Here is a 13,685-nt window from a genome sequence, read left to right on the forward strand (position 1 = left end):
ATTCTTATTTCTCCTCTACACTTTATTCTTTTTATCAAGAATATGGGTACAAGTATCAAAACAAAAATCTCCTATGAACATTTGTAAGGTCTAAGAAACTATGAAGTTTATTTGGAATTCTATGAAAATAATCAGCCTCAAATGGCTTGAATTTTAATAGGACACCTTGAACATCCACAAAAATCCCAAGGTGGTGGATTTTCTTCAAGGAATTATAACTTACCAACATTACCTTGAAATTTCTTCGTATATAGGATTTATATAACTTGATGGACATGTTCTAGGTGATCTACACATGTTGCTATGGATGAGAACATCCTTGATACAAGATCTAGACTACTACAAATGGTCACTAACAAGGTAGAGTAGACCATTCATCAATCATATAAACATTATTGGAACCATACTAGCAAAAATCTTTCTTTGGAGTAATTGGTCTTTCAAAAATCAGGAATCCAAAAAACATACAAAAAAAGAGAAAAACTCTTGTTTTTATATTTAGAGGCAATTTATTTGCATAGAGCTAAGAGTGTGCGATTGGAAATGAGAGTTTACAACTTTACACCATAAGTTTTGGAATATCGATTTTTTTCATTAATTTTTATCACTAATTAATGACCCTAAGTTGCCAGTCCCGGATCGGATTTGGATTTGGGTTCAAGATTTGGGTTCACAAATTCGTTCAATTTTTTTGGGGGGTGGGTTCGGGTTCGCTTTGGGTTCGTCCGTAAAAAAACATATAAAAATTAAAAATTAAAAATATATACATATATGCAGCAGCAAATAAATTCATAATACACCACTGTCAAGTGTCAACTATGCTAATCGACTAATAGTAAAGTAACATACAAAATACACCACCACATATATTAATGTTTTAGTCCAAATGGCGTATAACATAGCAAAATGCCAAAATACACCACGATATCAATTAATGTTGACCAAAATAGGCAAAAAAAACCTTTAAAAAAAATTTAAAATGTGTTTAGCGCCCAAATTCGGCCCAGGTTCTGCAACTGAATTTGAAATTTGCTGCAAATTCCCCAAAATTCTCCCTGGGTCCTTCTCAACGATCCCACGGGGCAAATTAGGGACCCTGGAAGAATTTGCAGCGAATTTGTAAAGGAACAGAATTTCTGCAGAACTACAAATTGGGACCCTAAGAAATTCAGGAAGAATCTGGCAACTTACATTGCACAAAGCATAGTACATAACTATATTAGCTCAAGATCAATACACTGTTGTAGGGCTCCAACAATTGTCCAACAGAAATGTCTTCACAAAAGTGCTTACACTACCTTGGGCTTCTATTTTCTCAAAATTCCAGCTTTTTGTTTATGATGCTCTAACATCTAGCATCATCACTTCACAAGCAGTTGAGTTCCTTCTGCAGTTTTCTCCATGAGTGCAACAGTTTGTGTCTTTGATCTCTTTCCTAAGGTGCATAAGGAATGAGGTTGTTGTCAGGTAATTATGTCATATTGTAATTAGAATGTTACGTTTGTTAAGGGTCAGTGGTTACATGATGGTTGTCGGCAGTTGGCACCGGACAACCTGTACCGACACCTATATATGTGTACTTGGTTTCCTATTTCAGTTTGTAGATATTGTGGAAGAAAGCTATGTTTTGAAAGTACTGGCATTTGGCATTAATGAATACAGACATATGAGTTCTTCTGTTTACTTGCATTGTTGTGTACTGTCACATTTCTGTACTGTTATGCACTGTTGAACACACACACCCCTCGGGGGAAAACAGAGGCCTATCTAATTCCATTGCAATTTTATGCTAAAGCCTGCCTCCAAATGGATACATCAAACTCTACTCCCCATTTTGCTTCCTCAGAGAAATCATTGCACGGATCCTGACATTGATCAAGGATGCTAATGATCTTCGATTTCCTCATAATGCTCTCTCTTTACCTTCAAAACTTTGATGTGACCAATTTATACCCTTATACCCTAGCATCCCTACTGCTACAAGATTGACTGCACTCAGGCTTTTTCATCAAAATGTCTTCTCTCTTACAAAATGTGGCTTCATTGTTCATCTGCAAAATTAGTTCTTATACAAGACCACTTAGAATTTAACAGCAGATTCTTCAATCAATGCCACAGACACAAAATAATTTTTAATCCTATGTCCAACAAGATAAATGCTTGCATAAATGAATGTAAATAACAAGCATACCAGATAAAGTAACAGAAAAATGTTTATATTGATATGAAGTTCTTACACAGAAGTAGATCAGGGATGATTAGCCAAGGATAGTCTAACTTTCCTGACTACGAGAAGCCTAATTAAAGTGCTTACCAGTTGCCAAGTAGAACAAAACTGTCAACAACTATCCACAAGAGAACAAATAAAAAAGACATTGTCAAATGCAACCAAATTAACAAAACATTAACTACAGGTACAACCATGGGCAGCAATTTTCGTTTGCCTATGCCTATTTATTTGTGTGCTTTCTAGAGAGTCACATTACTCAATCTCTCTGATTGAACCATTTCTAGTATTTCCAATGGTTTATGGATGATTTTGTAGGAATATCAAATGGCACTTAGTCTGATCTACAAATATTTTTTGGTGCTTACACCTCACACTTTGAAAGTATCAAAATTATTTGTAATGGCTCAAAAATAGATAGCATTTTGGATGTTGTCATCTTTAAGGGAAATAACTTTGCTTCAAAAGGTTTTTAAGCACTTCAGAAACCCATGAATGCTTATCATATATCTCTTTTCCCTCACATCATCCCAAACATCAGCTTAAATCTGTTATTGTAAGCAAATTACAAAAATATCATGTTCAAGAAAGTGAAAAACAAAAAATTTCAGCCATTGAAGCACACTTTATTCTACCTATTACGATAATAGATAGTTTCTATTTATTGTTAATGGTTATCTACTGTAATATTCTGTAAATACTTAGTTAGCTGTTAGCTAGAATAGAATGTTTCTATTCTTCACGATCGTTTCCTAAGGAAACATCGTCTTTCTTCTTGTATAAAAAGATCTATTGATCTTTGTTAATATTAAGCAAATATTTTACCAGTTACTTCGTAATATGGTATCAGAGCTTGAATAAAGAATTTGTGAATTCTTTTCTGAGATTTTTCGGGCCTCTTGGTTTTGCTGCAGATTTTCGGAAATTTTTTGTTTTCAAAAGTTCTTCAAACAAAAATTCGTGAAGAATTTTTTCCGCTTTTTTTTTAAATCTTCTTTTTTTCGAGGTTGTTAAGGACTATGTTCATCCCATGTAACGGAATTCTTCCTATTTGCATCTGTCTGGCAAGGGTTTTCGGCATTTTTCGGCGCAGTACAGACCCGCCATTTTTCTGCAACCTGCAACTTGGTCAAACCCGCGTTTTTTGACTTTCGGCTAGGGTTTTGCCCCTCCAAATTCAGTCGAAAAAAAATTTGAGCACAGATTCGTGGTGGGTTTTTCAAGAGCTCAACTGGGCTATCGTTCTTTTTTTGGGGTGCCTCAATTTTCGAGCTAGTGGATCCAAATTCCAACAACATATTCTTTTTGGGTTATTCAAGCTCTCTTCTGGATGCCTCTTCATTTTTTCTGGGTCTTCCGACATTTTGCCTCGAAGTACGTGCCTTCTCAGTTTTTCACGTTTTTCATAGAAATTCGTGCCATGGCATCTCTGACGAATATTCTGCTAGAGGGAAATCAAAAGTTCAATGGTCAGAACTATAGCACATGGAAGCAGCGGATGCTAACCATCTTCGAATATCGCAGCAGCGATCAGGTGGTTCTAACTTCTGGGTACTACTCAGCGTCCGACTACAGCTAGTCCTGATCAGGTTGCATATGACCAGCATAATCGGGAGGTAGTGATGCTTCTCAAATTATTCGTAGCTGATGATCAACTCCCTCAGATTCCATCCGGCAAAACAACTGCCAAGATATGGGCGCATCTCAAAACCCTACATGAGACTTCTGATAAAAGCAGGGCCTTCTTTCTCAAGAACTCTCTGTTTTCTGTTGTCATGGATGAGCGGAAATCACTCCAGGATCACCTAAATAGGATTCAAGAAATCCGTGATCAGTTGCTTGCCATTGGACGCAAGATGGAGGAAGAGGACATTGTGGTAATCACCCTTAAAAGTTTACCCAAGTCCTACGTGCATTTTATTGAAACTCTCAACATCACTTCTACTAGTGTTGATCTGAAGTTCACAGATCTCTGCACACTTCTGCTTCAGCAAGATCGGTGGACACAGCAATTTGGTAGTAGTTCCAACTCCACCTCCACAGAACAAGCCTTTGCTGCTAATTCTTTTCACAAGGATAAGGGCAAGTCTCATTCTCAGCAGTCTTCTCAGCAGAAACCCTTTGCTCCTGCATCAGAAGGCTCCAAGAAAAAGAACATTCAATGCAACTACTACCACAAGTATGGTCACATGAAGGTTGAATGTCAGAAGCGCTTAGCTGCCCAAGCTAAGCAATCTAGTTCGCAGCCCAAAGCGAACAATGTAGAGCACACTAAGCAAACAGAATCTGCCTTTTACGCCTTCATGGCTTTCACCCACCATCGAGACTAGTTCACTGACTACCTACCTTATTCAGATTCTGTTATATTTGGTGGCGGGGAAGAATACACGATTGTCGACAAAGGAAACATTCAGATTCAGTCTGTTAGGAGGAATCTCATTTTCCTCGATGTCTTCCACGTTCCAGGGATGGAACTCAATCTACTCTCAGTCAGTCAGATGCTGCGACACTCTCCACAGTTGGATGTCACCTTCAGTTCACATCAGTGCACCATCGCTGATCAGGAGACTCAGTCCGTTGTTGCAGTTGGTCTTGAGGATCATGGTCTTTTCAGACTTGCAGATTCTGGTGTTTCTCAAGACCTAGCTATGGCTGCTCAGCAATCTTCTCTCAGTACACTTTGGCATCAGCGATATGGGAACTTAAATGTGCGCTATCTTGCTCAGCTTGCTCGAGACGCACTTGTACTCGGATTGCCAGAGATTCAGACTCAACAGCTTGGAGTTTGTGATGCATGACAGGCTGGGAAGCAACATCTTAAATGTGTGCTATCTTGCTCAGCTTGCTCGGGACGCACTTGTACTCGGATTGCCAGAGATTCAGACTCAACAGCTTGGAGTTTGTGATGCATGCCAGGCTGGGAAGCAACATCGCACACCCTTCAAAAGTGGCGATTCATGGCGGGCTTCTTAGTTACTTCATCTTGTTCATGTTGATATCTGCGGCCCTATGGCTACTCCTTTTGTTCTTGGGTCCAGGTACTTTCTGTTGTTTGTTGATGTTTCAGTAGAAAAATGTGGGTCTATTTTCTTGCAAAGAAATCAGAAGCGTTTACTGTATTTCAAAAGTTTAAACCTCTAGTTGAAAAAGAGTCTAGGAAATCTATTATTGCTCTTAGATCAGATAAGGGGGGGGAATTTTGTTCTAATGAATTCTCTAGCTTCTGTGATATTCATGGCATTAAGCGCCAGTTAACCACACCCCACACACCCCAACAGAACAATGTAGTTGAACGTCGGAACAGAACAATCACTGAGATGGCTAGATCCATGCTCAACCACAACCATGTTCCGAAGCAGTTTTGGGCAGAAGCAGTTAACACTGCAGTCTACCTTTTGAACCGGTCACCCACTGTGGCAGTCAAAGGCAAGACTCCGGAAGAGGCCTGGTCAAGTCGCAAGCCCAAAATCAGTCATCTGAAGGTTTTTGGCTCCCTTGCTTATGTTTGGATCCCTTATGCTTCACGCACCAAGTTGGATGCCAAGAGCTAGAAACTTATGCTTACTGGATACAGTAGTCTTCACAAAGCCTACCGCTTGATCGACATTGAGACATCTCGTCTCCTGTATAGTCGTGATGTAGTCTTTGATGAGCAGCGAGGACCCTTCATGTCTGTCTCTCATGTTCCTGATTCAGCAGACCAGACTATGAAGGCTCATGATTTGGGCGTTAGACTTCCATTAGGTCCACCTGATGGGAGGGCTCCTGCGGCTCCAGTAGCTCCAGTTATCCCAGTGATTCCTGTACATACACCTCTGGCTTCTCCTGCAGGATCACCCAGATTTGCAGATGCTTCACCTGATTTTGATCTGGATTCTTTTGATGAGGAACTTGATCATAGAGCATCTCTTGATGCTAATGTTGGTCCTTCTCCTCTCCGGCCTAAATGGTGAGCCAAGACACTTGCTAATCTTCGGGATGATGAACTCATCGATGGGAGAACTGCTCGGAAAAAAGAGCAAACCTGCAGGGAGAGTTAATTTTGCTCTCATGGCCAACATTCACAGTGTGTTTGAACCTCAGACATACTCCAAGGCCAAAGGTATTCCAGAGTGGGAACAGGCTATGCAATCTGAACACCAAAGCCAGTTGAAGAATCACACCTGGGAACTTTCTGATCTTCCACCAGGGAAGAAACCCATTGGCTGCAAATGGGTCTACAAAATCAAATACAAGTCTGATGGTACTTTGGATAAGTACAAAGCTCGCTTAGTTGCAAAGGGCTTTTCTCAGCGTCAGGGCATTGATTATGAGGAGACCTTTGCTCCTACAGCCAAGATGAGCACTATCAGATTAGTCCTAGCCATGGCAGCACAGTTTGGCTAGAAGGTCCATCAGATGGACGTCAAGAGTGCTTTCCTGAATGGTGACCTACAAGAAGAGGTCTACATGACACAGCGTCCAAGTTTCAAGGTTGCAGGTAAAGAACACCAGGTTCTTAGAATGGTGAAAGCTCTCTATGGTTTGAAGCAGGCCCCTAGGGCATTGTACATGAAAATTGATAAGTACCTCAGTGATCAAAGCTTCAAGAGGAGTTCTTCAGACTCAAACTTGTACATCAAAAATACTGACAGTGATATCATACTTCTGGTCATTTATGTGGATGATTTGATCATCACCGGCAGTTCGGCATCTTTGATTCAGGGAATCAAACAGAGTTTATGCCAGTCTTTTGACATGACTGACCTTGGGCTCATGCATTATTGCCTAGGTGTTGAGGTTTGGCAGCAGCCTTCTGGTATATTCATTTCTCAGTCTAAATATGCTAGGGCTCTGTTAGACAAGTTTCGTATGCAGGATTGCAAGACTGCATCTACACCTATGGAGAAAGGTCTGAAGTTATCAGCCCAGTCTGATTCTCCTCCCGTTGATGATACTACATACAGGCAACTAGTAGGTAGTTTCATCTACCTCTCTGATACTAGACCTGATATCAGCTTCGCAGTTAGCTACATTTCACGCTTTATGACAACTCCCAAGGCTGATCATTGGATAGCCGCAAAGCATGTGCTTCGTTATGTGAAGGGCACTACTGATTATGGAATTCTCTACTCTCAGAGTTCTAATCCTAGACTCAGTGGATTCATAGATTCAGATTGGGTCGGCTCTGTTGACAATAAAAAGTCAACTTCTGGATATGTGTTTAGTTTGGGATCCGGTGCCGTCACATGAACCAGTAAGAAGCAGCAGGCTGTTTCTCTCTCCTCTACCGAGGCCGAATACAGAAGGGCAGTTAAGTTGTCTGGCTTCGTCGGATGCTTGGGGATATGCAGATGTCACCAGCAAGACTGACCACCTTGTTTGTTGATAACGATGGCGTTATCAAGTTAGCACGGAATCCAATCTTCCATGAATGAACCAAGCATGTAGATGTTCATTGTCATTACATACGGCAGCTGGTTGAAGGCAGGATCGTAGACTTGCAGTATGTTCCTACAGCGGATCAGACTGCAGACATTTTCACCAAACCACTTGGTCCAGATAAGTTTGTCAAATTCAGAGGAAAGCTTGGTGTAGTGGATAGATTAACCATTAAGGGAGGGTATTACGATAATAGATAGTTTCTATTTATTGTTAATGGTTATCTACTGTAATATTCTGTAAATACTTAGTTAGCTGTTAGCTAGAATAGAATGTTTCTATTCTTCACGATCGTTTCCTAAGGAAACATCGTCTTTCTTCTTGTATATAAAGATCTATTGATCTTTGTTAATATTAAACAAATATTTTACCAATTACTTTGTAATACTACCAACTCATTGCTAGAGGATACAAAGCGGATTTCTTGATTCCCTTATTTGCTCAAGTCAATTTCAATCAGCATCCTGCTTTGCTTGCTAAGGTAATCCAAACAGTTCAAAACAGGATTGTTGTTGGAAGAAGGTTTACTCCCTTGGTTCTAAAACTGGAGTCTGGACAATTGTTATTTTAAACATAAGCTTTGTGTAGGGCTGTTGGAGAAACCCTAAAAGCATCTGAAGGTAATTATGCATAATTAGGATTTAACTCTGTGTCTTGATGAGTGGCTTTGCCCCCTTGTGGAGTCTGGAGGGAGTATCCCCCTGAACAATATTTTACTACTAAATTTTCACTGCATAGGTTTTCAGCTCATATTTTCCTGTTTTTTAGTATCTCCCCTGAATGCTGGAGACTCAGATCTCAAGTTCAGTTTTGCCTTGCTGGTTAACTTTTTGTACTAATCTGGCCATTGAGAGACCCAAACCTCTCCACTTAGAATATTCTCTACCAGCAAGATTTTAGTGGTAGCTTGTCCTGATTTTCTGGGATTTGATCCTTCCTCACCCTTAGAAATGTTCTTATTTAAATCCTTTGCAAGTGTCAACATTCTTTGCTGTACTAATGAGCTCTTACGAGCAAAATGCATTTATGATTCTATGTATTCTCCACTTTTGATTTAATAGGATGTTTTCTTTCATCTCTATGTTGCTCTTCTCTTTGCTTGTCTTTACACTTTAAGTCTTGCTACACCTTATTTTTCACCTAACCCTAAACCCTACCTTGCGTTCAATGCCTGTAAATCTTTAAAATTCGCCCCAAAAAATTACAAAGACAAAAGAACCCAAAAATCACTGTGTATAACAAAAAAATTGTGCCATGGTGAAAAAATCGCCAAAAATTTGGAATATGTGATTTTTTCCAGATTTTATCAGCAAAAATTACCACATTTCCAGTAAAAATCACAAAAGAACCATTCAGTCCAATTGCATTAAAAAACTGCTAATTTTTTCCAGAAAAAAAAATCATCTGCATCTGCAGGTCCAATTTCCGAAAATCTCAATTTTCATCAATATCTGCTACTAAGGTTGGAAAACTGGCAAGGCCAAGCAGCATTAGCTACAAATCATAGAATCACTGGTCAATCTCAAATGTCATGTTCATTACATCTTCCAGCTGATATTCATAAAATTGCAGCATAGAGATGTTTTCTGACTGTATAACAATTGTTCAAATATTTTTTTGACTGCACAGTAATCAATATCATAATTACCAGGTTCAAAAAAACTGATTCGGTTGGGAAGTCAAAAAAACTTGGAAATTTGGAATTAAAAAAAAGGGTAAAATTTCTATTGGAACTGAAAAATCCATACAGAATCAGACAAATGGACATCAAACACAAACATGATGGAAAGAGGTACCTTCCTGAGCTGTGAGTGTGACTGTGCACTGAGGAGTCTAGAAGAACAGTTCCAAATGCTCTTCAATATTCAGACAGAAGTGGCCAAAGATGCTATACAAGCAATAATCGGAATCCTTGGCTCATTCCCACATTCATGACCTCAAGCTGATGGAGCTTTTTTCTATATAACATCACAGGGAAGTTTAGCTGGGGAAACAGAGAGATCAACAAATACATCATTTTGAGGTACCGAGCAAATGCCACTAATGCCGTATCAACCCTGAGCAAAGATCCACAAGAAGGGCTGGTGGATAATGCAATATGCATCGCCATAGCAAGGAGGAATAAGACATAAAACAAGCAATAACGCTGATGCAGTATGGCCTAGGCAGAAACAGCATGTAAACTTATGCTTTCTTTATGTGGTATCATGAGAATCTCTTCACCCCTAAACAGATCAAACGCTTGCATTAAGTCATCGAGAGCTTACAAATCCTATTCTTTGTTTTAGAATAGGAAATACAATGTAAAGAGAACAATGTAACCGTCTTTTTTTATGATAATATAATGGGAGCTGCCCCCTCGACAGCAATATATATATATATATATATATATATATAGAGAGAGAGAGAGAGAGAGAGATAACCGACCCAATTATTCCTATACACAGAAAGTGGCTACAGTTAACTAAATCATATATATCACCCTCATTGTAAATACCTGCATCTACACTAGTCTCAGTATGCTTGAACTCTAACTGCACGTAGCTAGATTAATTGCTTGGGTCTCTTTGCCTACACAATTCTCAAGCATGTTGTATATGCTTTGACTTGTCCAGCAAGAACTCATCACATCCTTTAAAATCTATTTGACCATGCTAACAAACAGTGTAAATTATTTTGGCAGCTATCTGCTGTCTTTCTCTGCAATTTGTGTGTTTCATAAAATTGTTTTGTAAGGCCATATAAGATTTCTAGTCAATCTTTTAATAAAAAACTCATGTCTTGACCTAAAGTTACAATGTTAAAATTGGTCATTCATGTCAGCAAAGGCATATTGCAATCTTTAAAGTATCGTGTAACAGTTAATAAATGAGATTAGATGCATAACTGCAATTAGGTCAAAATACTCTATACAAATAACTACAATAGCATGATTTAATCCATTCCAATGTCTCATATTAATTTGCAACATGACAGAAAACCATTATGTTCAATGATTTTAAGTATTTGGCAACACAAAAAAATGCAACTCTAATGAATCTACCTGTATTGGCAGCTCCATTTATAGTTGAATTGCTATGGTCTCCCGAATTTCCCCCAATATATATGCCCTGCCGCTAGTATATAAAATGTCAATCACAACACTCAGTTAATATCCAATAAAAAACCATATGTTCAAGCATCTTGTGGGCTTCACCTGTTGCCTTGCTCGTTCAAGTTCTTGTTCTAGTTGATTCAACTTCACACGACTTGTTTCAAGTTGTTGAACATAAGCCTGTCATTCAAACTTTACATTAATGGGAGGGGGGATAAATTAACATATGAAGAGTAGATTGATTAAACAACTGCTTCTTTCCTATGGCAATTTTGTCTCGGGATACCTTTTTTCGCAGACGACTTTTCCTGGCAGCCTCACGGTTTTGTGCAAGTCGTCTTAGGACCTAAAATGAATCAAAATTTAAATTATGGTACCCAACCATCAAGAACAAGATTGACATTATAGCTACCTAAAATGACATATAAGCCAAAATAATTGATTCAACAAGAATTAGAGTTTCAAACCTTATGGCAACATCATTGACACATCCATGGCTTAAGTTAAAAACAAAACATAAAGCTATTAATTCATGAATATTCTTGCTGCGAGCTATATTAAAGTAAAACATCTTCCACACTTAAAATGAATGGGACTCATCTGATCAATGTGGCAATGAAAAATCCTCCTGTAGTGTGACATAAAAAACATACCTAAATAGCATTTCAGATAAAGAATAGTTGCTTAGCATGCACTTAGATAGAATGAACCCCAATAAATTCCTTTTGATAAGTGTTTGTAATGCACGAGAGATTCAGACAAAAGCCTTCTTAATAATACATAAGAGTCTCCGAGTGTATTCAAGGAATAAATCTTATATCCAGAGATCAAAATGTGATTGTTAATGAAAACTTATATTGGAACTTACAACTACCTCATAGCCCCATTGCCTTCTACCACTAGCGTAAACACTAGAACAGGACTACTAATATGCATGATTTAAACATAACAAAGGAACATTAAGTCCAATTGTGAAACCTCATAAAGCTTCACTTATTGTTTTCATTTAAATGGTACATCCAACATTTTTCAGTAGATTATAATATATAACTACACTAGCATCTTACCGAAAAGACATTACTTCCGAATGTAGTCTAAATATGTATAATGTATTCCAATATCTCTAATTTAACAAGATTTCCCTTTGTTTAAGAATGTTCAAGCTGGACAACAAGGATCTACATAGGCTCGTATTTCATGTCCAAATTTGCTGACAGGCAATCAATCCAACCGTCATATCAAACATTATAGCTCAACTTCTTTAACTGCCATCAGACATAATTCCATGAGTTAACCCTGCACATATTTTATATGCAACACATGCAGTCCTCACAGAGCTTACCTTTTATCATTGTTTTTAAGTTTTTAACTTCTATACGAATGTATATATGTATATATGCCTGAGTTACTGAATCAGGTACAGGTACAAGTAGGCCAATTCTGACATGAAAAAAGGTGTTGGGTACAGTTTGGGTATGTCTGTACAAAAAACGTATAAAAATAATTCATATATATATATGAATAGCAACATAATATACATGAAATAAACACAACCATAAAAAATACTAATTTGATCTCATGACTTGGAATCTGTTGTCATTGCCTGAGATAATTAAGAGGATCTGTGAAAGGTCTTGGTTGGTGATGACCTCCTTGTCATTCCCATACTCTGCAATGTTAGGAACCATTTTAATGACAGCTAGCAATATGCGTGGAGAAGAATGAAAAAGTAATTCCACAAGTCTTGAACAAATCCCAGCTCTAAGAACAGCCCAAATATCATCACGCTTTCCCTCAGAAACATATGAAATGGCCCAGCATGCACCTTGAGTATTGCATTCTCTTCCTCCATGTTGAGAAGTATATGCAAGAATCCAACCACACCTTTTGTTTGTGCTCTTTGCTTGCACTGTAATATGCTCAACACTATAATAAACGCATGTTTGAAGAGGATAAACAAAGAAGAGAATTACTGCAGATCTAATTCCTCCACATAAAAAAGGGCAAAAACCCTGCAAAAATCGCTTAGATGTCCAGGGTACTTTTTTTACACCCAGGTATGTCCATGTACATAACCAAACAATTCCAGGCAAAAAAAAAACAGAAGACGGATCTACAAGGCTTCACAATCAAATCCAATTTGGGTACAATTCAATTCCAATTTCAGGAGTTCTGGGGAATGATTTATTGGCATACTTGTCATTGATGTCAAATTGACCATAGTGCTGATGTGTTTTGGTACAGTACCTGTGGTTTCAGAATAATATTAATAATGTTAACGGCAGCACAAATATTCAATACACAACAAAATGATACTATTTTTACTCTCGATCTGAATATGGTTACCTGCAAAATGATTGTAGCAACGTTTGATTTAGATTGATCTGATTCTTATCTTCACATCGTGCTACAGAATGTTTTGATCAGATAAGTCTAAAGGAGAGTTGGTGTTAAATACAAATATGCATCAGTTACGCAGTTGTAACTGTTTTCCCTTGACAGTTTTGTGTTTGCAAACTCATTTATTATCATTGCATAAGCAATCAGATGAAAGGCTCGAACATTACATTATAAAGAAACAAACTTGTTAAACTTATATAATCCATTGGCAGTTGCAATCGGTTTGAGGTAGTTGGAACTTCCTAACCAATAAGAAAGTTAGTTAGTTCAAGAAGTTCTCCTATCAATGGGAAAGAGAACATTATATATATGGTGCTTGGATGTAATGAAGAGGTTGTCGAGACAAGTCTTTGTGATCTCGATGTGTACATGTCTCTGAAAAAGAAGTGCAGGAGTTTTATGAATTATAAACCAAGAGTTCGATGAAGAATATGTGTGTATGTAAGTTGCTGTCATAACAGGAAGATCTTTTCAGATCAGTTCAGTTTTGCAGGTTGGTGTTGTGAAGGTGGATAATGTTCCGAAGAAATTCCGCAGGTTTTT

At 38.1% G+C, this 13,685-nt stretch overlaps 1 protein-coding gene across 5 annotated transcripts in view; it reads right to left on the reverse strand.

The window, feature by feature from the left end:
* LOC131036201 (transcription factor TGA2.2) overlaps positions 1 to 13,685 on the reverse strand; it is a 112,243-nt gene that overhangs the window by 67,402 nt on the left and 31,156 nt on the right. For 4 of the 5 annotated variants that reach the window (XM_057968050.2, XM_057968042.2, XM_057968066.2 and 1 more), the window contains exons 5-7: positions 11,029 to 11,088; positions 10,845 to 10,922; positions 10,692 to 10,764 (exon numbers count right to left, since the gene is read on the reverse strand). In XM_057968050.2, coding sequence (XP_057824033.1) covers positions 10,692 to 10,764; positions 10,845 to 10,922; positions 11,029 to 11,088 — 211 coding nt within the window. The remainder of the gene's footprint in view (positions 1 to 10,691; positions 10,765 to 10,844; positions 10,923 to 11,028; positions 11,089 to 13,685) is intronic. The other variant, XM_057968058.2, reaches the window with a different exon arrangement.

The sequence above is a fragment of the Cryptomeria japonica genome, chromosome 10 (genome assembly GCF_030272615.1).
Source record: "Cryptomeria japonica chromosome 10, Sugi_1.0, whole genome shotgun sequence".
NCBI classification, from domain to species: Eukaryota; Viridiplantae; Streptophyta; class Pinopsida; order Cupressales; family Cupressaceae; genus Cryptomeria; species Cryptomeria japonica.